Raw genomic sequence first — 23,678 nt, forward strand, 5'->3', positions numbered from 1 at the left:
TCCTCAATGGTGCTCCCAGTAAGTGAAGGCATGTTTTCAATAGTGTAGCAAAGGGCCCCTCTTACCCAGGCCACTGATTTGTCCAATCTCTTGCCCTTCTCCCCAGGAGTTGGGGCTTGCAGTGGGTGTCTGTGGTAGGGAGCCCAGACACTCCTCCTGGGACTCCCTTCCCTGCTGTTTCTGCACTGAAGCTGGTAGGACTCACTCTCAAGCTTTTGCTCTCTGTCTCTTCTATACCTCTCCTCCTGGACTCTCACTTTTCCCCCACATTTCAACTGTGGAGGCTTTTAAAGGCCTTCAGCAAGCCAGCAGTGGAGCCAGCTTCCTCACAGCTGCTTCTAATTGCCCTGCTGCCCTCTGCTCCTGTTTAGCAGGTCTTTTCCCCTGTTTGGGCTGCCTTTCTTCCACTCTGGCCTGACCCTTCCACAAATAGGAAATAATTTCAAAATAACTTATTTTGGGAGCTATTATTTTGAAATAGCATGTCCACGCTACAGGGAAGCCTCAAAATTAGTCCAAGGCAGGCTAAGTTACTGTGTACACACTACCTCGACTTAGAGCCCCAAGAAGCACTGGGGGAAGTAATTACTTTGAATGACTCTGGAAATTAGCAATTTTGAAATAGCAACAGTGGAGTGTCCACATTACCGCTGTTTCAAAATAGCTATTTTGAAATAAGCATCATTCCTTGTGGAAAACAGGAGTTATTATTTCAAAATAACCGGCCCATTATTTCAAAATCACTGGCTTGGTAGTGTGGATTCTCTGCTTGTTACTTCAAAATAAAGGGGAGTTATTTCAAAATAACTCCCTAGTGTTAGACCAGGGCTGAGTGATTAACTTAATGACTTGATAATAGCTTGGTTATGTCTCAAATTTGAGTAGTGGTTGGTCCTGGAAAGACATGGAAGCAAACCAGCTTATACTTGTATAGCAGTCAATTTTCCATGGAAGAGTGAGTGTGTGTGTGTGTGTGTGTGTGTGTGTGTGTGTCCTTGGCTGGCATGGTACATGCAAAAGGGGAGTCAGGGACCCTGGTCAGAGTAAAAGATATTATCTGACTTGAAGGCTTGCCTGAAATAAGAACAGTTTTAGGGAAAGTTTGCAATAAGTTTTAGTGTATTAGAACTAGCAATAGCTTTTCTTTTGTTTTAATTCTGTTACTTACTTTGATCTCTCTGTTTTCATTGGAACCACTGAAGTTCTACTGTTTGTGCTGAATAACATTACTTTTATTTACTATCAAACCCAATGTAAATAATTGTTACTGGGGGGGGGGGGGGGGTGGAAGAATCATTGTACACGTCCTCCTTTCATTGTTAAAGCTCACCTGAATGAGCTTTCAACATGTGAAACTCACAAAAGTGAGAGACAGATTTATTTGGGATTTTGATCCCCTTTGGGGATTGGTCTCCTGGAAGCTATGCCCTTGAACAGCATTCTCCCAGAGCCAAAATGATTCAGTGTCTGCCTTACTCTTCGGGGGCGGTTATCTCAGCTCTGTGCCTTGTCTATGGGAGACCAGGAGATCTGGCCAGCAGGACAGGGTTGTGAGAAGTCTCAGAGAGCAAGAAGGCAAGTGTCAGTGGCTTTGTTAGCACACTGGGAAGCAGCCCCAAGGAGTTCCTCTTTGACTACACCCTGCCACATATATGGCTTCCATGAATTAATTCCTATTTAAACTAGAAACATAACTTTTGGAAAACATCAATCTTAAAAAATGTCCACAACAGTTGGTAAATTGTTCCAGTAGTCAGTTACCTTAACTGTTAAAAATGTCAACTTTTATTCAGTCTACATTTCTCTAGCTTCCACGTCCAGCCATTAAATCTTGCTATATCTTTGCTAGACTGAAGAGCCATTTATTAACACATTTCATTTCTCCATGTAGGCGGTCACCCATTATCCTTGAAATGTAACTCTAAAAGGGGACTCATTGTTGAGCAGGTGTTTCAAAAGGATCTCTTATTGGCCCTAAGATATTTAATATTTTATCAAATACCTGACAAACATAAAAGCAGCATTGATAAAGTTTGCAGATGACCTCCCCAAAATGGGGGAGTGGTAAATAAAAAAGACAGCAGGGCGTTAATACAGACACAGCTGGATTGCTTGGTAAACTGGTTGCAAGCAAATGATATTGAGCTTCTTGGGTCTTCCTTATAAATGGATATTTTCCAATCCTTTAATTATTTTTGTGCCTCAAATCTTCTCCAGTTTTTCAACATTCTTCTTGATGTGTGAACACCAGAACTGGACACAAGATTCCATTACTGAGTTCAACAGTATGAGATGAAGAGGTAATATAAACTTTCTACTCCTACAGAAGGTACCTGTGTTTATGCAACACGGATCTCAGTAGCTCTTTTAGCCACAATTTCACACTGAGTGCTCATGATCAGCTGATTATCCACCATGTTATAGTCAACTGCTTCCCAGGATAGACTCTTCCATCCTGTAAATATGGTTAGCTCCCAGATCCTTAACTCAAATATGTTTTGTTTTTCATCATTTAAATCATTGTTCTGGGGTTGGGCTGAGGATAGGTGTTCAGTATGCAGGCCGTCCCAGGGAAAGAGGACAACTCCAGCTCTCTCTTACTGCAGCTGCTTAGGGCCAGGTGAAAAGCATCGATTGCCTCTGCAGCGGGCATAGCCAGGGGAGGGATGCATGTGCTTCTGTGGGAGATGTACAGTCAGACATACAAACAGAAACTCTCTGAAATATATAGTAGATACTACTATATAGTAGTCCCTTTCTGTACCCCGTCCCCTTCTAGCCCAATGGGGTTGTAACAGTGTCAGTACCCATCTCTGGCCATTTGCTGTCCCTTCCCCTTCTACTCTTCCCCACAACATGGTCATTCTACAGTATAACTTCCTCCTACCAGACCTCCCCCTTTCCATTTTATGAGAGAGAGTCAAATTCCAGATACAGCCTGTTGTCGTGGAATTCCAAGTCCAGCAAGTCATAAACACACTTACCTTGCTTTAAGAGAAGCTGCATGCCAATTTTGGTGGTCCTAGCTTTTATAATTTAGGAGGAGTTCTTGAACAAACAGACTCACAGATGGACAGAGAGATAGACATTTCTTACCCTTCACTTTCTCTGATTCTCATAAACTTATTCTCAAACTTGGATTTATTATATGAGGATGAAATTGTTTCCCCTGGGAAACAGAGAGGAAATGATTGCCTGATTTCATCATTAATCCAGTATAGTTCAGACCTGGTATTTTGATAGCCAATATGCAAACTGTTCAAAATATCAAGTGCTATAATATAGACAGTGAACATCAGGAATATTACACTTAGCATGAATGATTCGGTAACTGTTCTTTGGAATAGATATAGAAATTGCATTCTGCCTCACCCAAAGGGTCATCTTATAGTATGGCACCATTCATCTCTTTTTTATGTCTTAGTTTATTGAATGATCTTTCGTCTTCTTGTTTACAAGGTGTAATAGCCATGGCAATGGTAGTACGTGGATTTTGCATTTAAGAGCTTTGGCATTTAATCACCCACAAAAGCTATTTATTGCTTCATATATTCCTCTGCCATGAACATTATCTCTCAAGAATTATTTGTACTCATGGATATTTTTGGAACCAAGTGAGGTTCTGTGATATAATATATCTTTTTTGGTACTTGATTTTCCTTAGCAGCCCATCAAATGGATTATATACTGACTCCAGAGTCTCCAATTCTTCACCGCCTGTTCCAGATAGTCTGTTTTATTTTTCAAATAATTAAAAATGTCTTTTGTGTCAACATAACTCACTACATTTTATTTTAAAACCCTCAAATTGTCATTAGTGCACAATAAGTTTTATGCAGGAGGCTTGTTGATAAGATACAGGTAGGAAACTACATTTTTCAATTTATTTCATAGTAGTAAAACAAATGTAAATTTTCACAGTCGCAATACTATGGAGTAATTTTCATTGTCATTTCAGAAAGTCCCTGCTAAACTAAGCGTATGGAATGGGTGTTCATCATTTACTATTTGTTGGACCAAATATATTTGTAATACATAATTTAGACTGTTTATTGGAAATTGAGACTTACCTCAAACAAGGTCAATGGTACTCAGATCCAAGTCCTGGGTTTGGGTGGGAAGCTTAATGCTAATTTCACTTGACACAGTGGACAGGGGAAAGCTGCTTTATGTTTATTGTGGCAAATGGAAAATAGTGTTACTGCAGGGTTTGACGAAAGAATTACATGAGTGTTTATGAAATTATGCCCAGAGATAGGCTTTATATTACGCACTGAGAGTCTGCGTGACTTTTCATATGAATAAAGAGGGAAACTAGGGCAGGCATTCCTGTCATGTTTTAGCTTGGCATAGGAAAGTGCTTCAGGCAGGAACTGGCCTGTGTCAGGGGGTTCCCTAACTTAGCTAGCTCTTGGTCTAGAAAACTGTTATTGCAGGTTCACAGAGAATTAGCTAGTTAAAAGATGCTGGCTCTCTTTGTTTTGAGATTTAAAATAATATTCCAGAGAGAATGGGGAGGGAAATGAACAGTAACAGTAAAGAGTACGAGTAACTTTTTTCATTAAGTGCTTAAGTAATTGTCATAGTCACTACAACAATGTCATGGACTTGGAAATGGAAAGTATGGTATCCTTTAGAAAATCTTCCAAGTAAGATTTTATCTGAAAAACGACAAAGCTTGTGATGTGGGGTCTTTATGTATAATCACATACTTAGTAGACAATAGTTGCCCCTGGAACGTACCTAGCTAGTGGGACATAAACAGCAATATTTGCTTAGTGACAATTACTAGGAAACATTCTCCTGCTTGCTGAGTTCATTTTATATATTTCTAAGATAACATGAGAAGCATATTAAAAGCAGTACATGCCTATTGGTAATGTAATGGTGAATATACTCACATAGGGGATTGCTGCTTAAAGAAAGTAATGTGGGCTCAGCCATTGGTGGTTTTTATAGTTAGCATGATAGTTTGCTGTGGAGAAAATGTCTGGTATTCTGTCATGTTGGTGGCATGAGAACTGATGTACTATCTGGGGCATTTTAAAGTGAAATTCTAGACTACAATTGGAAAGCTGCCCCCTACTGCCAATGTAAGAAAATCACAGAAATTGGTGAACAGGGCAAAACTGGAAAAAATTAACTTTTGGTCCCTAAAACAATTAAACAAAAATTCTAACCAATATAATCAGAAAACAGAAAAGAAAATGAAGGTGTATATGCACTGAAGCCACTAGACTATTGAGTAAAAGATGTGATGGGGGAAGGAGAACAATAGCACTTTCTCTGTCTCAGTTTTTATTATTCTAAAATTTCACTTCCTTTGTTCTTAATACCCAAAATGAGATGTTTCATTTGACCTGAATTGAAATGTTTCTTAAATTTTTCAGTTTGTTAATTATTTCTATGTTTATGGTTAATTATTTATGCTTTGGTTTGACCTGAAATGAATTCTTTTTTCAATGTTTCTAAACTTCCAGTACACCAAAAAAAACAAAAAACAAAACAGTTATTTGCAACTAACATACTAAACCAAAATTAAGTTGTTTTTTGTTTGAACTTTTGAAAATATTTTAACTAAAATTTTCTATGAAAAGTCAGCTTTTTAATTTTGACAGATATTTTAATTATATTGACAGACACAAATTCCGCAAGTTCAAAACAAGTTAACCAAATGTTTGACCCATATCTGTGCTTTTAACCAGTTTTTTTCCCCAGCTCTGCTCATCAGCAATTCTATAATAATGTTTTTTTCCAAGTTATAATTTCAAACTGAGAATTTGAGATAATTTAAGTGGACATGAAAACTCCAGGACACCACATACATGGGAAAATTATGTGAGCAATAGGTATGTGAACTGAACATAGACCTATCTATCTCTAATGTAAGCATATACTTATGTCAATACATTCAAGGACTTTAGTTGAGAATAAGTTGTATTTGAAAATCACAAACAAAATCTTACTTCTTGGCTGTATTTTATCCCTGGAAGGCTGCATGTCATCAAAGCACATATCTCATTAGTGTATTGGAAGTACAGTATTAGAGTTGGCTCACCTGCACATATCTTCTGGCAAAACCAAAATGGGCTGAAATAGAGCTAAGGGGACAGGATGTTGGGTAGATCAGGGACCTTATTAACAAAATAATCTGGCTTTTCTTTCCAGTTTGCCTTGGGATCCTCCTCCCCTTTTTTGCACACCCATATGTGTTCCACTAGTGGTGTTCTACTCTGCGCTGTGCTTCTGTCTAATCATTTTAGCCAAAAATGCAATACCCATGGTGAAAAGAAAACAAACTTTCCCTGATTGCCAACTGTCCTCACAGAGTATAGGATCTTGTGATAAAAGTGGCTTTTGACAATGGATATTCAGCTTGTATTGTGGTCCACCCCGTCTCTATATTTTGAACAAGGTTTCTTTATATGCAAGTATAAATCTTTGTGTGATTATTTATGCATCTTCCAAACACTCCTGAACATTCTCAAGAACAGCATCTTGTTTGTGTCTCATTTATTATTACCTAGAGACTGCAACAGAGAATCAAATGACAATCATTTGAGCAAATGACAGATATTGATGGTTGAATTGAGATTTTCTTAAATTTTGTTGTACTTTTTGGTAGGCTTTTAGAATTTGCTTAACATATTGTAATATCTAAATGAACACTCACTGGAGCACATGACAGAAAAATTGTTAATATGTTGAAAATAAATATACTGTTGTTTTCTCCTTGTGCCGCATTGTGCACACATATTATGCGTATATGTTTGAGTTGCTTCAGAATACGAATAGGTATAATTTAACTATAAAACTCTAGCTTCAAAATGTTAAAATCATGGCATGTATAGGTAACACATTCTATAGTTAACAGTGAGTTCCAGCTTCTTTTCTAAGCTACCCATTTTAAGCTGCTCATAGTTTCATTACAGAAATTCCTTTTGTGTTTAAGTATTCTTATGGCTCTAATTCAGCAAGGTATGTTAAACCACATGGCTAACTTCTTAGCATATATGCAACATGTCTTGGGAAATTGACCAGAATTCATTACTGAACTTTGAGTATGTAAAAAAACGAGTAGTTCTGTGGCACTTTAGAGACTAACAAAAATATATAGGATCATGAGCTTGGGTAAAACCCACTTCATCAGATGACAAAAGTTGATGATCCTATATATTTTTTTGGTTGTTTTTCACGTTGCAGACTAATACAACTTAAGACTTAGAGTATGTAAGTAGTCCCATTAAAGTCAATGAGTTTATTTACAATTTTTTAGAATAGGAGTGAGCTTAACAAATTTATTTAAAATCATAGTTAATGTAATTGAATATGAAATAAAGTTTTACAACATGTAAGGTTGAGAAATAGGTTAATATTTTTGTGTACTTACGAAATTTTAAAACAGCCATTTAAAATATTGTATGCAGAAAAAAGAGAGGGAGAGATTACATTTAAGATTATCATTATTCTCACCTTTAGCTTGTGCAGTTAATATATTTATTTAAGCCAGCATGCACATATTGTGTCTAGCCATTGGAAAATATATGAATAATTTCTTATACTCCTAATGAAGGAGCATATCAAATGTTGTACTAAGATTGAAAAGGATGAGTTCAGGGCATAGATGACTTTTCTTTCTCTGTATGGGTGTGTCTAGACTACATGCCTCCTTCGACGGAGGCATGTAGATTAGCCAGATCGGAAGAGGGAAATGAAGCCGCGATTAAAATAATCGCGGCTTCATTTAAATTTAAATGGCTGCCCCGATCTGCCGATCAGCTGTTTGTCGGCAGATCGGGGGAGTCTGGACGCGATGCCCCGACAAAGAAGCCTTTCTTCATCGACACAGGTAAGCCTCGTGAAACCAGGCTTACCTGTGTCGATGAAGAAAGGCTTCTTTGTCGGGGCATCGCGTCCAGACTCCCCCGATCTGCCGACAAACAGCTGATCGGCAGATCGGGGCAGCCATTTAAATTTAAATGAAGCCGCGATTATTTTAATCGCGGCTTCATTTCCCTCTTCCGATCTGGCTAATCTACATGCCTCCGTCGAAGGAGGCATGTAGTCTAGACACACCCTATGTGTGTGTGTGTCCATGTCTGTTAGCCTGATCTTTTATGTTGTTTCCTAAGTATTGCATTAAGTACATTTATATTGTAAATTTCCAGAGCAAAATAATATTGATCTTCAGTATTGTCTCCCAAGATCTCTTCCCCTATATTTATAGGTTACAACAATAACAACCATCATTTCCAATTTCTGTACTTTTTTAAAGTACAAGTTGAACTTCTCTTGTCCAGCATTCTCTGGTCCGCAAAAAATCCATGGCCCAGCACAATTTTAGCTAGTTAGTTGTCCACTTATCATGGGTGTGTCCAAGTTTCTTGTGGTCTCATAATGTTTGTTTATAGTCACCAGTCCTGGCTCTCAGTGTTTTATACTGTTATTTAGCTCCAATTAACTCTAAATGTCTTCTAAGAGTCCAGTAAGTGGTGGAAGTGTTTGTAATGCTTCTAGACAATAATGACCTCCTGTGGTTTGGCAAATTCTCTGGTTTGGCACCAGTCAACTCCCAAGTTTCAACCTGTATTGAACTGTCTTTAATATAGTAACTTTGTGAATACAGTGTGAGTAAATGGAAAGATAATAGTAACTGGGAATGCTTGGTTGGAGCTATCTCAGAAAGGTTGTTAAAAATAATAGATTGATCCCAACAGTTTTAGATTTTGTTAGAGAATTATTTTAGGCTGAAGAATAACATAGTCTAAAAAACAAAACCCACAACCAACCCCCTCTCCACTCTCTGTCCCACACACCACAAACAATGTCAGAAATGAAAGAGATCTTTCCTAATTTTTGCCCATAGGGCTTTTTATGCATGTGCTTTTACTTTTATGTCTTAGAACTACAGCAGAGATTAAAAAGGTAGGAACATAGAAGAATAGCAAAGAAAATATAGAAAAATTTATGGCTCATTATATACCACAGGGAAACTATTATGATATAGTTGCAAGTATGTTACACCAATGTTTAGAACATAAGAACAGTCATACTGGGTCAGACCAACAGTCCATTTAGCCCTGTATCCTGTCTGCTGATAGTAGCCAATACCAGATGCCCCAGAGGGAGAGAGCACAATAGGTAATCCTCACATGGTCTCTCCCCTATCACTCATTTCCAGAGAAACAGAGGCTAGGGACACCATTCCTACCAGTCCTGGCTAATAGCCATTGATGGACCTAACCTCCATGAATCTATCTAGCTTTTTTTGAACCATGTTAAAGTTCTAGCCTTTACCACATCCTCTGGCAAGGAGTTCCATAGGTTAACTATGCTGAGTGAAGAAAAACTTTTTATTTTGTTTGTTTTAAACCTGCTGCCTATTAATTTCATTTGATGACTCCTAATTCTTATATTGTGGGTATAAGTAAGTAACTTTTCCCTATTCACTTTTTCCACACCAGTCATGTTTTTATAGACCTCTATCATATCCCCCTTTAGTCTTCTCTTTTCTAAGCTGAAAAGTCCAAGTCTTTTTAATCTCTCTTCATATGGGACCCATTCCAAACCCCTCATCATTTTTGTTGCCCTTTTCTGAACCTTTTCCAATGCCAATATATCTTTTATTGGTTTAAAAAGTTAGAAGAGTGTGTGTAACATTGTCTCAAATTTTCTTGCTCTCATTGTCAGTGACAGAACAATTTTAAGTTTTCTCATTAAAATTAGAAGCAGAAAGGATGAGTTGGGATTCATAACTGATAAGGAGACTTCTACTTCTAGATCATCTGTTTGATATGAAAAGTGATAACTATCATGGATATTTCAGGGCTTGTGTGACATAAGTGTCTCTCCATTTCCAAGATGAGTTCGTATTCCAGAATTACCATTACAACTGATATTAGTTCACTTGAGATCTGAATTAGAAAGAGAAAGGAAACTTATCTTTTCTGCAATAATGTTAACGGGCATGTGGGAGTTTTCGTAAGAGTAGGGATTTGCCCTGGTGTCCCTGAACAAAATGTCCCTGTACGCGGTAGCACAAAGTGTATCAAGTAGCTGTCGCTTTTCACATGAAAGATGCTTGAATTTCAATTGTGCTAAGCATGCAAAAGTCCAGATTTTAGAACTATTAATTTTAATTCATGCCTTGCAAATGTGAAACTCTCACTGGAAGTTGTGTCTACTTAAAGACTGAATCAGTAAGGATTAAGCACATAGTTCGTAAAGTGTTCTGGGATCCTATGTAAGTAATACATTATACATCTGTACTTGAATTTATTAGGCCAGAGAGAACAAGATTTGAATAGGGATGAAAACTGAACTCCCTCTTACTGATATATAGGTCTTTGCTCAGAGACATTTTCTGTGTAGTATAAAAAAGTTTGCTAGGATGTCTTGCTAGTTGTGCTGCACTTGGTGACTGTCAGACCTAGGCATTGATAGTCTGTATAGTTTCATTACTACCAGGAGTTTGGCTTCTCATTAATTAATTTCTCATTTTAATTATTTCTTAGATGTAAGCTTTTATAGTCACACTGATCACTTGATGATTACCTGTTCTGTTCACTCCCTCTGGGACATCTGGCATTGGCCACTGTCAGAATACAGGATACTGACCCAATGTAGCTATTCTTATGTTCTTATGCTAAGAAACTGACTCGAGGATTTGCTTTACACTGCCAGTATTTGCAAAAAGTTGTACAGACTTCTCTGTGGTTTTCAATTAAGGCTATGTTGACATTGTACACTTATTTAGAAATAACTTGTGTTATTTTGAAATAACAGAGTGCACGTCTACACAACAAGCATGTTATTTTAAAATGATTTTGAAATAATGGGCTTCTTACTACCACTTCAATAACCCTCATTTCACGAGGAGTAAGGGAAGTCAAAGGAAGAGTGTTCTTTCTTTGACTTGATGCTGTGTAGATAGCGCCAAAAGCCAAGTTAAGGTACTTTGACTTCAGCTATGCAATTAACATTGCTGAAGTTGCGTACCTTTACTTTAGCCTGCAGTGTAGATGTACCCGAAGAGATTGCCTTTTGTATATGTCTCCAGCTATTGAGAGACCCCCAACTAATTTTGATTACTTCAAAAAATTTTGTGGAAACACATATGTGTCACTTCTCATTTTGTACAAAAAAGAACAGCACAAGAAGCAGAAAGCAGTGAGGAAGGACTGCAATTGTAAAGTGCCCAGAAATGATTCAAGCCTTAGTCAGGCCATGCATCTCTTCCTAATGGACCCTTAAAAAATCATGTGAGCAGTGTGTTTTGGAGGGATGTGACAAATGCCACAGATTAAGGGGATGAGACATTTCAGGATACTTCACGATATAGCTAGCCCAGAAAAGCACTAAGAACTCTACTCCAACTCCCAGCTATTAAACTATCCTCATCCTCCCTTGCAAATGTTACCAACACACATCTCCCTGATCACCCTTCCCAGACATGACATGCCTTTCTATCCAAAAGAAGTAAAAAAAAGTTCTTGAAGTAAATTGAAGCAGTTTTCAGGCTATTCCCCTTCTGAGTTTGCACAGGGCTCTTCAAAGACTATAACCAAACTAGGTATTAATTTATTTTTCCTTTTTTCTGTCCTTCTGGTTTCATGGGAAGGACCTGACAAAAACTCCCATCAGCCTCTGAGGTTGACGTCAGCTGTCCTGATGGATACCATAGAGCAGGGTATTAAACACTTCCTGTAAATGTTTTTAAATGTTTCTAGTCTTGGCCTTTGATGCTTCTAAGGGTAAAATGTATCCCTGGACAAACTTCGCGTTCAGTTTAGACTAAAATAGCCAGTAGGTTTCAGGGCATAATTCTGGGTATGACTTCTTGGTCACTTTTACAGGCATTAATGTGCAGATGAGACCACTAATTTTTATAAAATCCTGTGACTACTTGGGTTTATAAAAGCTGGATATTTGTTTGAGAATAAAGTCTGGCAGAAATCCTTTAAGTGTTTATGAATGCCTTTCATGTAATTTGATTCTCAGAATACAGACTAATTCACTGATACTGTAAAACTTAAACCGAGAGAAAAGAAAGCAAGTGGGTTGCGTGTAAGGAAAAAAATGACCTGAAGTTGGAACAGTTATTCATGTTGGTGGGCACTATGGCAATTCTCAACAATGTTGGTAGGACTTCTCATGTAAGTGCTTCCTGACTTAAATAATGGCTGCACAGACAGGCTCAGCTAGCCTTGTAAGAAGAGGAGGAGGAAAAAAAACACTTAAATAACAGCATAATTGAATAAAGAGTTCAACTACATATCAAAGTCAAACAAGATGACAAGATAGCAATTCAATTGCCATAATGAGGTAGTGGTATGAGGCAGTAGAGAAATAATGGTGAGACTAAAGAGATTATAACAATGTGGTATATTTTTGAAAATAAAAAAAATACAAAGTAGTTTAGAACAGGAAAAATCTATAGATAGAAGCTTACAACATTTAGAGAGCACATCCTGGAATTGGAGTTTGTCATTTATTCCAGTGCAGTTTGTAGGAGAATTCCGATAAATGATTTTGACTTGCTTTTCTGTTCTAAATATCCTGGTATTTTTGTTGCAAGCCAGGCAGACACAAATGGATTCTAGTTTCAGCTGCAAACATACATGTTAAATGGTTTGTAAACAGCTTTACTTAATGCAAATATGAGAATTTTGAAAATTGATTTTTTGGGGGCAAGCTTGAAAGGTCTCACCTGCATTTTTCAAAGTAGCACTGGGGGGAACAGTTCCATTGGAAAAATATTTCACATATGAAATCCTGGATTTAAAAGCTTTAGGGAGGGTTCAGTGGGGCTTAGCAAAATGTGAAAGGAGTCCAGGAGCTGTTTTGTCCCCAAACACACAGTGGCATTTTTATGTGACAGTCATCTGCTAAGTTGTTTAGTTCAACTCAGAAGTGTTATTTCCCTTTTTAGTAGAGATGAACATTTATTTTCAAAACTGTTAATTTTTAAAGATTTGTTTCAAGGCATTCATTCGTATCATTTGTGAGTCAGCCCTTTGAATATGAGCTTCCAGAGCAATGTTGTGGCCAGAAGGGTTAATACAATCCTTAGAGGCATAAACAGGGAATTTTACCTCTGTATCTGGCACTGGGAGAATACTGAGTCCAGTTCAGGTATCAACAAATCAGGAAAAAGGTTGTAAAATGGAAAGAAGATCAGAGAAGATAAATGAATAGGAATTCATTGATTCTATCACTATACTTTAATCAATCTGTCTAACTTAACAAAGAGAATAATAAGAGGTAATTGGATTAAAGACTATAAATAGCTACATAGGGAATAAATATTTCATAATGAGCTTTTCAGTGTAGCAGAGAAAGGCATATCATGATCAATATGTTGACAAATCCAGATTAGAAATGAGGTGGTAATGTTTTACAGTGAGAGTAATTAACCATTGGAACAGCCACCAAGTGGCATGGTGGGTTCTGAATCACAAGCAATTTCTAAATCAGTATGGATATGTTTCTAAAAGATATGCTGTAGAAGTGATTTGCGGGACGTTCTATGGTCATGTTATTTAGGTATCCAGACTAGGTCATCACAGTGGTCCTTTCTGTTGCCAGCAAGAGTTAATCTCAGGTCTGGCACCGTGTTCTCTAAGTAAAAAGACAAGCTACATAGGTATCTCTCAAACACAAGGGCTATGTTATCACTGGGCCACTTATTCCGGAAAAGCACCCGTTTTTCCGGAATAAGCTGCGAGCTGTCTACACTGGCCGCTTGCTTTTCCGGAAAAGCAATGACGATCTACTGTAAAATCATCAGTGTTTTTCCGGAAAAACTATGCTGCTCCCATTCGGGCAAAAGTCCTTTTCCGGAGAAACTGTTCCGGAAAAGGGCCAGTGTAGACAGCACAGTAGTCTTTTCCGCAAAAAAGCCCCGATCGCGAAAATGACGATCGGAAAAGCGTGTCTACATTGGCCACGGACGCTATTCCGGAAAAAGTGCTAATATATGAGCAGAAAAGATGGTCCTCAAATATCCACAGATATAAAGTGCATTTCTGCACATTGTCAGTGCTCTAAAAACACAGCAAACTTTCAAAACTGGTCATTGAATGTCACCAAAATTGGTGATTAGATTGCCTCTTGTTGCAAAACTTTGGACAAAATGCAAGATTATCTGTTTTGGGATCTCAGCTAAGACTATGCAGAAACACAATCTCATCTGAAAGTGTTCATCAGGACGCAGATGCTAAACTTTTCATGACTTCAAACTCATATCAAAATCAATAAGGCTCGTAAACATTGATTTTGGAATTTATTATAGGATTTATTCTCTGAGAATATATTTTAATACATTCTCAGAGAATAAATCCTACAATATATTCCAAAAAAATCAATGTTTATGAGCCTTATTGATAGTCCATAGTCTCTGATATTAGTCATCAGTTCTCTTTCTGGTGATTCAGGTATATCACATTTGGGGGGGGGGGGGGGGATAGGGCCTGACTCAAATTCCACTGATGTCAGCTGAACTCTTCCTATTAAATTCACTGGGTTTTGGATCAGACTCTAAAGATTTTCTGATAGGAAAACAATAAATAGTGTAGCAGTTTTCACTATGATCATGTTTTTAGAGCAGATATTGCTATGTAACTCATAATGACGAAGCTGTGATATTGATTTACCATAATTCATCATTCATGTTGCATATTGTACCACAATAGCAATTGTATGCTACATTTTATTTTTCAGTATGGTTTACGTTTTATTTGTATTTTATTAGCAAATCATATGTACAACTGATCTGAAGATGTCTTCTAATACAATAGTGCATATGTTTAAAATATCCTATATATTTATCCAGTCATGTCACTCTATGGTACTTCTTGTTAGGGCTGAGGGAACCTGGAACTATAAACATGTAAACAACAAAAGTATGATGCTGATGTATATCTGTATCATGTAACTGTGTATAGATTCTGTATCAAAATCACATCCAGCTTTATTCCTTCTGTTTCAGTCTCTTTGCACCATTGTCTCTAATCACCACACAGTGATGGGCTGAAAATGGACAATTGGAATTTCCGCAGTGTTAAGGATCTCTCAGCTGCTTTAGTGTGACATAGTCAGTTCCTACACAAATTGCTCCCAATACTCAAACACCCTGGCTTAAGGGACATATTGTAGGCATAAAGAAGAGAAAGGCATGTTGGCCTCATCCCAGTTCGCAACTTGTCTAAAGTCCCGTAAGATGCAGCCATTTGGAATAAGATAAGGCCATTTGGAATTAAGATGTTCCAATTCATGCTAATCAGCAAACGTGGCTGAAGAGTACCATTACTAATATTCCCTTTCACGTCCCTGCCTTGTGTGTTGACTATATCTGGACGCAGAGAAGAAACTAGGCTAGATTGTGTTCCATTACTCATTAATATAAAGGGAGTGCTTTTAAAGGCAAAGCTTATCATTAAATAAAATAATGTTCATGATTCAGTCTTCTGAGAGGAAATCATTATTATTGATTTAAATATAAGTAATTGCATGTATCAAATGTTTTGCAAGAAGCAAATGCCCTGAAAAAAAATAGAGAGTAATTGGTTATAGGAGTACAGTAATTGACAAATTACTTAATTTAATTCTGCTTGCATTCCTGATTTTCAGGTGTATTCTGTTTACATTTTGCTTCTATATTTACTTTTTTTTCCATTTTCTTCTTTCTTTCCCACCTTCAGCAAAATACCTCAGCAGATAAGGAGACTCTTCATGTTGCCTCAACAAAGGAAGCAAATCAAAGCATCCAGGAGTGTGATTCTCAAGACGTAAGATTAACCCATTTGGGACTCAGTATTTAATATAGACTGAAAGGAATTATTAAAGCCTTAGAGACCATTCTAATGCCATCTATTTGTTTAATAATCAATCCAATACATACATTTTAAAATCTATTTCATGTTCAGTTTCTGTGAAGTAAACTCTTTGGAGTACAAGTATGCAGTGTAGTCCCTTTGTGTTCTTTAGAGGTTGGTAAAGCTTTTGTGAAAGCAAAGCAGTGGAAGAGATGTGATTTAATGATTAGTCAGTTCAGCAATCTACTTATTCCCTTAGAGGTTTGGTTGGACAGCTCCTGGGCTACAGTGAGGCACAGAATGCCATTATATAACATTCACAGTAATAAACAAACATAAACATAAAAAATGCTTTGGGGGAGAGGAGGGGAAAGGACCCAAGGAAGATGTGTCACTTGAGTAGTAACAGGGACAATGTAAAGGTAAAAGTCTACAATCTTGTCCACTGCCAGTCAGCGACTAGGGAACAAGCTGAAAACTCCAATCTGTGACACATCAGACACAATGGACAGCAGCCCTGACTCACTTAAGACATTGCCACAGCATACTAACATGAATCTCAAAGCAATTTCTTATGGCCTGTGTAACCATGAACACCAAAAATAGTAGAGTGTTGCAAATTTGAATGATTCCCTGGATATTGCAAAGGATATTACACTAATGCGGTCTTAGCAAATGTCCTGATGAGACATGAAAAACAGTAAGAGAAAATGAGGCAAAGGAGCCTGGAGTGAAATACTAAATACACTAGTGTTCCTTAAATATAACACCTACTAATATCTGCAGGAAACTGGAAAGCCTGCAGGCAGCAATAATTAGCAGTTTACACACCTTTCATCCAACGTTTAAACAGTTATGGTTTCCCCAATTAGCACTCATAAATTTGGTACGTTTTTTCCTCAAGATCAGGGCAAGTATTATCAGTTGCTCAGTTGGGAGCCCTGATGTGTGTGGTTGCAACATGGATACTTGGGAAATCACACTACCTTTATAATAGTTTTATTAATAAAATTAACAACTTCACTACCTTCAAGGCAGGTGGAGATAATACAGAATGAGCATTCAGATTTTTTTTCCATCTCTTCTTCCTCCTCACCATCATAACCATCATCAGCGATCATTGTCCTAGCATCTTTCCCTCCCAAAGCACACAGCCTTGGATATAACTTTATAATGTATTACACTGACACCACTATGCTTAATGTATATTCACTAGATTTTTCCCCTTCTCCTTATTTGTATTTCATCACTCAACTACTATTGAATGTGCCACTCTCCCATAGGTTAATGTTTTAAGCTTATTAGGATATACATCAGTTAGTTGCCATGGCATTCTTGTGGTCAGACATCTGCTGATGTCCCTAACTAAAAATATCTTAAGCTGGTATGAATTAGCATCTTGTGATTACTTACCAGCTGTTTAGTCATTAAAACATTCCCTATTGTGATAACTTATGAATTAGAATTAGTTGGTTAGCTCCTTATGCTAATGCTCTTTGGCTTTTAGGCCCTAATTGATTTTGCTAAGCTATTGTCTTACAGGTCTTGAGACTTGTAGAGTTACTGCTTTAATGTCTTAACTTATCCCTATGTTTCAAATATCAAATACCTATACCAATAGGATACACTGTTTAGTTGTGATTGTCACATTATTCTGAGCAGAAAATTGAGTAATGCATATAATCTCAAATGAGTTAACATGATTTTTATACTACACTGATACATATTTTTATGTTCTTTCTCCTGTAAATCCAAATCTCTGAATCTGCACTGTTCCTGACATGTCAGATTTTACTTATGGCATGAACATAGTCTCTGTCAATCATGCCTATATTGCTTCTTTCCAGAAAAGCTGCCTTGCATTTCCATTACTTTTTTATGAGGATAGATTGTTGATCTATCTTTCAACCTCCAATCTGGAGGGCCAATGGATTGCTCTTCATTTGATCCCACATTTTGCCCTGTCTGGTTTGGGTGGCCCTACCAGGCATTAGTACTCTTGGCCAAGTAACTCTCAAGGTCATAGAAAAACAAGCTAGACCACTGCATTAAGCTATTAACCCCCAGGGAAAATGATGTTTCACTCATCTTGAGTCCAGCTTCACAGAAGGGACAGAAACTGTAATTTGACATTTTTAGAAACCTGAAAAAAGACTTGAAATTCCTATCCTTTTAAAAAAAAATCCAAAAATGTTATTTTATCTTAGGACTTTTCAGAACCAGAAGCTAATACTCTACCTACTGGAAAGTTGGGGATTTCTTCTTTTAAGGACATTCATCTTGACTGAACATTTGACCTGTGTCATTTTGAGTAAATTCCACGTGTGGGAAGGAAAATGGTAACATATCCCCCCTTCCTTGTTCATTTTACTTTATTTTGATTTTTTTAAATTTAAATAGGAAATGTTTAAAAATTGTCAGAATTTTTAAATATTATGTCCCAATAGACAAAGTGCAGTAAAGGTGGTCAAAGATGTACAACAAGTTCTGATCTACCATTTATTTTTTTTAAATAAAAAAATTGAAAGTGAGTTAAAAACTGGGAATTAATGAATCAAGATGTTTCTAAGAAAGCTTCAGTAACTCTTTTCTCTGGGCACGTCTATACTACATGAAAGATCGATGCTACCGTGATTTATCTTCCAGGGTTCAATTTAGGAGGTATAGTATAGATCCACTAGGTTGAGCTCAAAGGGTTTCTCCATTGGTGTCAGTCTTCCTGTTCCTCACGAGGAGTAAAGGAAGCTGACAGGAGTGTTTGCTCCCATTGACCTCCTGGTGTGTGGTCAGTGGTGAAATGCGAAATGCAGCTACATAATTTACATAGTCGCGTATCTTACTTGGTCCTTCCCATGTAGTATAGACCAGGCCTCAGAGTGGTGGAAAAATCTCTTAATTGTTTTTCAGATTAACAATATCCCATTTACTTTGTACAAGTATTACTCTTCCAATGACTGACTACTGTAAAAGAACATATGGTATTTTAAACTTCTAAAGAAAAGAAGAGAAAGTAAAATATTTTGTCAAATATATCAGATTTTTTTCTCTGTGCTCCTTATGGCCAATTACTTTGGTTATTTTTAATTTTCTAGTCTTGCTGAAATTTTTGGTTTTGACTTATGTATATTTATATTAATTTCTAAGGTGACATAACATAAAATGTTATTTACAAGTTGGATCCAGATAAATAGAATTAAATTCATTCATTTGGAAATTGGATGGATTGAAAAAAAAGAGCTGCACCTCCAATGGGACATTCAATGGCTACAAGTAGTTAAAGCATCTTGAAATATTACTGTCTTGGTTTATTTAAATTGAGATTTTGACTGAGTCAGGACCTCTATTTGCCTCCAATACTAATTTTCTTATCCCTAACACTTAGAAAACACTTTAAGAACCTTCTCTTTTCAGGAGGATATTTTCCAGTGGCTCAGTTGAAGTGAAATCCTGAAATCCAGTGTAATCCTGGCTCAGTTGAAGCGAAAGGCAGTTTCTTTTTATTGGCTTGTGTGGAAACAGGATTTCACTTCATGTATGTTTACTTAAAGTGCATAGCAAGCCCTTCTAGTAGAACTCTGGACTGAACAATGTCTTAAACAGAAAGTTGGCTCTTCTAGTTTCAATAATATGAAGAATATTATCAATTTGTAACACACACACACACACACACACAAATTACTATCAAAAGGACATTCACTATCTTCTTCAGTGCAGGTAAACTTTATGTACATGAAACACAACATTCAGTGAAGACAAACATTATGCATATAAAACACAACATTTAGAATTACCTATTGCAAGGTGTCAGAAATAACATCACACAATTTAAAAAATGTTGCTTTATTTAAATATTTTAGATTCATCCTTTGGTGTTAAATTTCTAGCTCTCATTGTTTGCCCTTGCTCGGCCTTTTCTGAAAAACAAAAGTGGGACAGATTTTATTTACTACCTTTATGTTCCTGCAGTACACAAACACAGCAAATTCATTAATCATTCAGTGGCAGAGGACATTGAGCACTGGACCAAAACATACACATGTTTCTAAGCAACCATGGGGTTTAGCTTCATAATTTTTCCATCATTCTTAACAGCAAAGTTTTGATCACTCTGCTTGCTTCTTTCCCTTTCTTAGCCAATATAGTAAAATTATGACATTTCTGAGAGTATGTCTACACCGCAAAGTTATTTTGAAATAACTATGTGACCATCTACACAGCAATTGTGTTATTTCAAAAATATTTTGAAATAATAGGCAGCTTATTTTGGCATTGGTAAACTTCATTGTACAAGAAATAATACCTTTTCTGGAATATGGCAGCTGTAGTTATTTCAGGATAAGAGACCTCCAGTCCTTCCCAAGGTGCCCTACTAGCTGCTCTGTCTACACTCAGCCAAACTCTATAGCCCCTCTTTCCCTGGAGCTATTAAAGTTGCAGCCTCAGGGGAAAGAGCTTGTGGCATGCAGGAGGCCCTGGGGGGAGGGATAGCTCAATGGCTTGAGCATTGGCCTGCTAAACACAGGGTTGTGAGCACAATCCTTGAGGGGGCCATTTAGAGATCTGGGGAAAATCTGTCAGGGATGGTACTTGGTCCTGCTGTGAGGACAGGGGACTGGACTCAATGACCTCTCAAGGTCCCTCCCAGCTCTATGAGATCAGTATATCTCCATATATATATATATATATATATATATATATATATAGGTAGATATCTAAATAGATAGATACAGCCCTGAGCCATCCAGCATCTGCCACTGCCTCAGAATTTGCCCAAAATGAGCCAGTTTGCTGCTCCCTCCATTGCTCCCAGAGAACAGTCAAACTGCTCCCAGGGCCAAAACAGGTTTGTGCCAAAACAGGTTTATGCCTTCCTGGTCTGGTGTGGAGATCCTGAACCTTATTGAGCTCTGGGGAGAGGAGGCAGACCTCCGCACCAGATGCAGGAACACAGATGTCTATGGTCGGATGGCTGAGAGCCTGGCCACAAGGGGCACATCTGCATGCAGGAGCAGGTGTGGATGAAAGAGAGAGTTCTGCCAGGCATATGCCAGAGCCTGAGATCAAAGCTCCCACTGCAGGGCAGAACCCCACACCTCCCCCTGCCCTTACTTCAAGGACCTGCCCTTACTTCAAGGACCTGGACTGCATCCTGGGAGCAGGGGAGTTCCTTCCCCACCCCCACCCCAGTAATGGACTTGGGGCTCAAGGCGCCTCTTGTTGTCCTACCAGGAGACAGAGACATGGAAAAGGAGGAGCCAGATGAAGCCAGCACTGGACCCATTGAGCACGTGCTGGACCAGCTGTGAGAGGGGGAGGCAGTTGACACCACCCGGGGCAGCTCCAGAACCCAAGGGACCCACACCCATGGATGAGGTCCAGAGGGAGCACCTCATGCCACTCTAATCCATGGAGCAGACCACAGTTCGCAGACTGCAGGAAGTCATCCAGCTGCGGCGAGATACCTGGTGGGAGATGCTGGTGGGAGATGCTGGATAAGGGCTGCACCATGTGCACAGCCATGCAATCCCTGGTCTCCAGCATGTTGCCTGCACCCGCACCCGCTCCTGCTCTCGCTCCTCCCACTTCTCCCCCAGTACAGGGGGGGTTCCTTTAAGCATGTGTCTCAGCCTCAGGCAGCAGCTCCAGGAAGTAACTGCTGTTCCTCATGCCCTACCTGAAGTGGTTCCAGGTGGCCTTTAATGGAAGTTAGCATCCATTCAGTGTGGACACTCTATTTTGAAACAGCTTAGTGCTATTTCAATGATCATTTGGTGTGTAGATGTGCTATTTCGAAATAAACTGTTTTGGATTATTTCTTCTGGGATAGCTTATTCCGAAATAAAGGTGCAGTGTAGATGTAGCCTGACAGTACCAATTTTATTTTTACTTCAGGTTGCTTTAGTTCTGAATCTGACTTAAATTATCCCATGATGCCTAAAGAAAGACTATAAAAGTCGTGAACGGTTAAAACGATTTGTTTTTAACTGGTAAGCCTATACGCTAAGCTCCCAAAACAAGAGTACTAAAGTGTGGAAAACTGCAGGGATATCTTAATCAAAAACTAATGGAAATGCACACTCAAGTTTATTACATATATTTAGTATCATATCTTCTTTAATAAGCTGTTTGGAAGCTCACCAGATATTTAAGAGGATCATTATAATAGCTGATGAGAGGGTTATTTGTGTGTCCTTGTATAAACCTGGAAGTAATTTGCTAATGGTAAAGGACAGTTCTCAGAAGAAAAATCTATTCTGTATCTTATCATAGTTATGCCATATTGAATTTGGTCCTGGAAAACCTATAATTCATGTGTATTTTAAAATAAGAATCAGCAGTACCGTTTGTATAAACATGAACCATCTGTGAGAGTTAGGGGATTACCGTGATTTTAAAAAGACTAACAGTTAACAAATCAAGTGCAGAAGTGGATGTAAGCAAATGACGCACCATTGCCTCTAGTTAAGTCTTTGGCCTTGCAACTTTGAGGGGACAAGTCAAAATATTCTTCTTGTGGGCAGCACTGGAATTAGTTAAGGGAAAGAAATCTCTAGAATGGGAAACAGGGGCATGGAGGAACACTGTTTAATGCCTGGATACCTAAAACATTATAATTCTAAATTCTCTCAGTTGGTCTAGTACAAGTCCAGTCAGGGAGCAAAATTTATCATTCTAAACATATCAGTGTGACATATTTGCAAACAATATAAAAACACATAAAATTCAATGCCTAGAGTTTGGTAGAAATGCAAATGCCAAACCAAGATAAATGGAAAAGTTTGGAAGGGGTAATGATTTTTTGAGCAAATCTGGATTCTTTAGACTTGAAAACATTTACATTTCTCCTTTCAGAGGGTTTGGCTTTAAACCACTACACCAAATTTAGCAGTTTTTACCTACTTCCTCCTTGAAAGTTGAACACTATTTGAACTAATAACACAAGAAAAATTTGGGCTTTGTGAATGCGCCCAAACCCTAAATATATTTTATCTTTGCAATGAGAAACCAGGAGATTCCAGATCAGATTCTGATCCCAAAGATACAGTTTTACACCAACTTAATTCCACTCACACTTTTTGTCTCTATGGAGCTTTAACACTAGGGCTTGTCTGCACTACAGCTAGGAACATGTTTATCAGGATGGGTATGTCTAGACTACAAGGTTTTTTTTTTTAAAAAGTGGCCTTTTTAAAAAATACTTCCCGAGTGTCTATACTGTAGCCATGTTCTTTATGAGGAATAACGCCTTTTTTCTAAAGTACTCTTTCGAAAAAAGACGCTATTGAATGCAAACTGTGCTTTTTCAAAAGAGAGCATCTAGACTCTCAGAAAAGCGCCTCGCTTTTTCAAAAAATCTGCTTGTAGTCTAGTATCAGAGGGGTAGCCGTGTTAGTCTGAATCTGCAAACGTGATGAGGAGTCCTGTGGCACCTTATAGACTAACTGAAGTGTAGGAGCATAAGCTTTCGTGGGCAAAGACCCACTTCGTCAGTAGACGAAGTCTAGACGCTCTCTTTCAAAAGAGGCTTTTTCGAAAGACTCTTTTGAAAGAGGCTTGTAGTCTAGACGTAGCTATGAGTATCTATCTAGCATGATAAAAATATAGTGTGTCAGTTATGGAGCAGGCTAGCCATCCAAGTATGGACCCACATCAATAAGAAAGTTACATAATTAGTTGATCTACAGTAGGTAATTTTCTTTGTGAGCACCTCTTAGTTAACTGATTTAATTGTATGCCTTCATAATCGTGTTGTTGTATAGTTTGTAGATCAAATTGAATAGTTTCCTAGTTAAGAAGCATACCTAATTTTCTTATTCTATTTTTTAAATATGGTAATGAGAATGAATACTGGTATAATCCAGC

At 37.9% G+C, this 23,678-nt stretch overlaps 1 protein-coding gene across 2 annotated transcripts in view; it reads left to right on the top strand.

Moving 5' to 3' along the window:
- Positions 1–23,678, top strand: part of LUZP2 (leucine zipper protein 2) — a 446,738-nt gene that overhangs the window by 411,084 nt on the left and 11,976 nt on the right. Inside the window, exon 11 of one of the 2 annotated variants that reach the window (XM_014573955.4) lies at positions 15,702–15,788. The exons of the other annotated variant lie outside the window; for it this stretch is intronic. Coding sequence (XP_014429441.1) covers positions 15,702–15,788 — 87 coding nt within the window. The remainder of the gene's footprint in view (positions 1–15,701; positions 15,789–23,678) is intronic. 2 annotated transcript variants of the gene reach the window in all.

The sequence above is a fragment of the Pelodiscus sinensis genome, chromosome 5 (assembly GCF_052426305.1).
Source record: "Pelodiscus sinensis isolate ZL-2025 chromosome 5, ASM5242630v1, whole genome shotgun sequence".
NCBI lineage: Eukaryota > Metazoa > Chordata > Testudines > Trionychidae > Pelodiscus > Pelodiscus sinensis.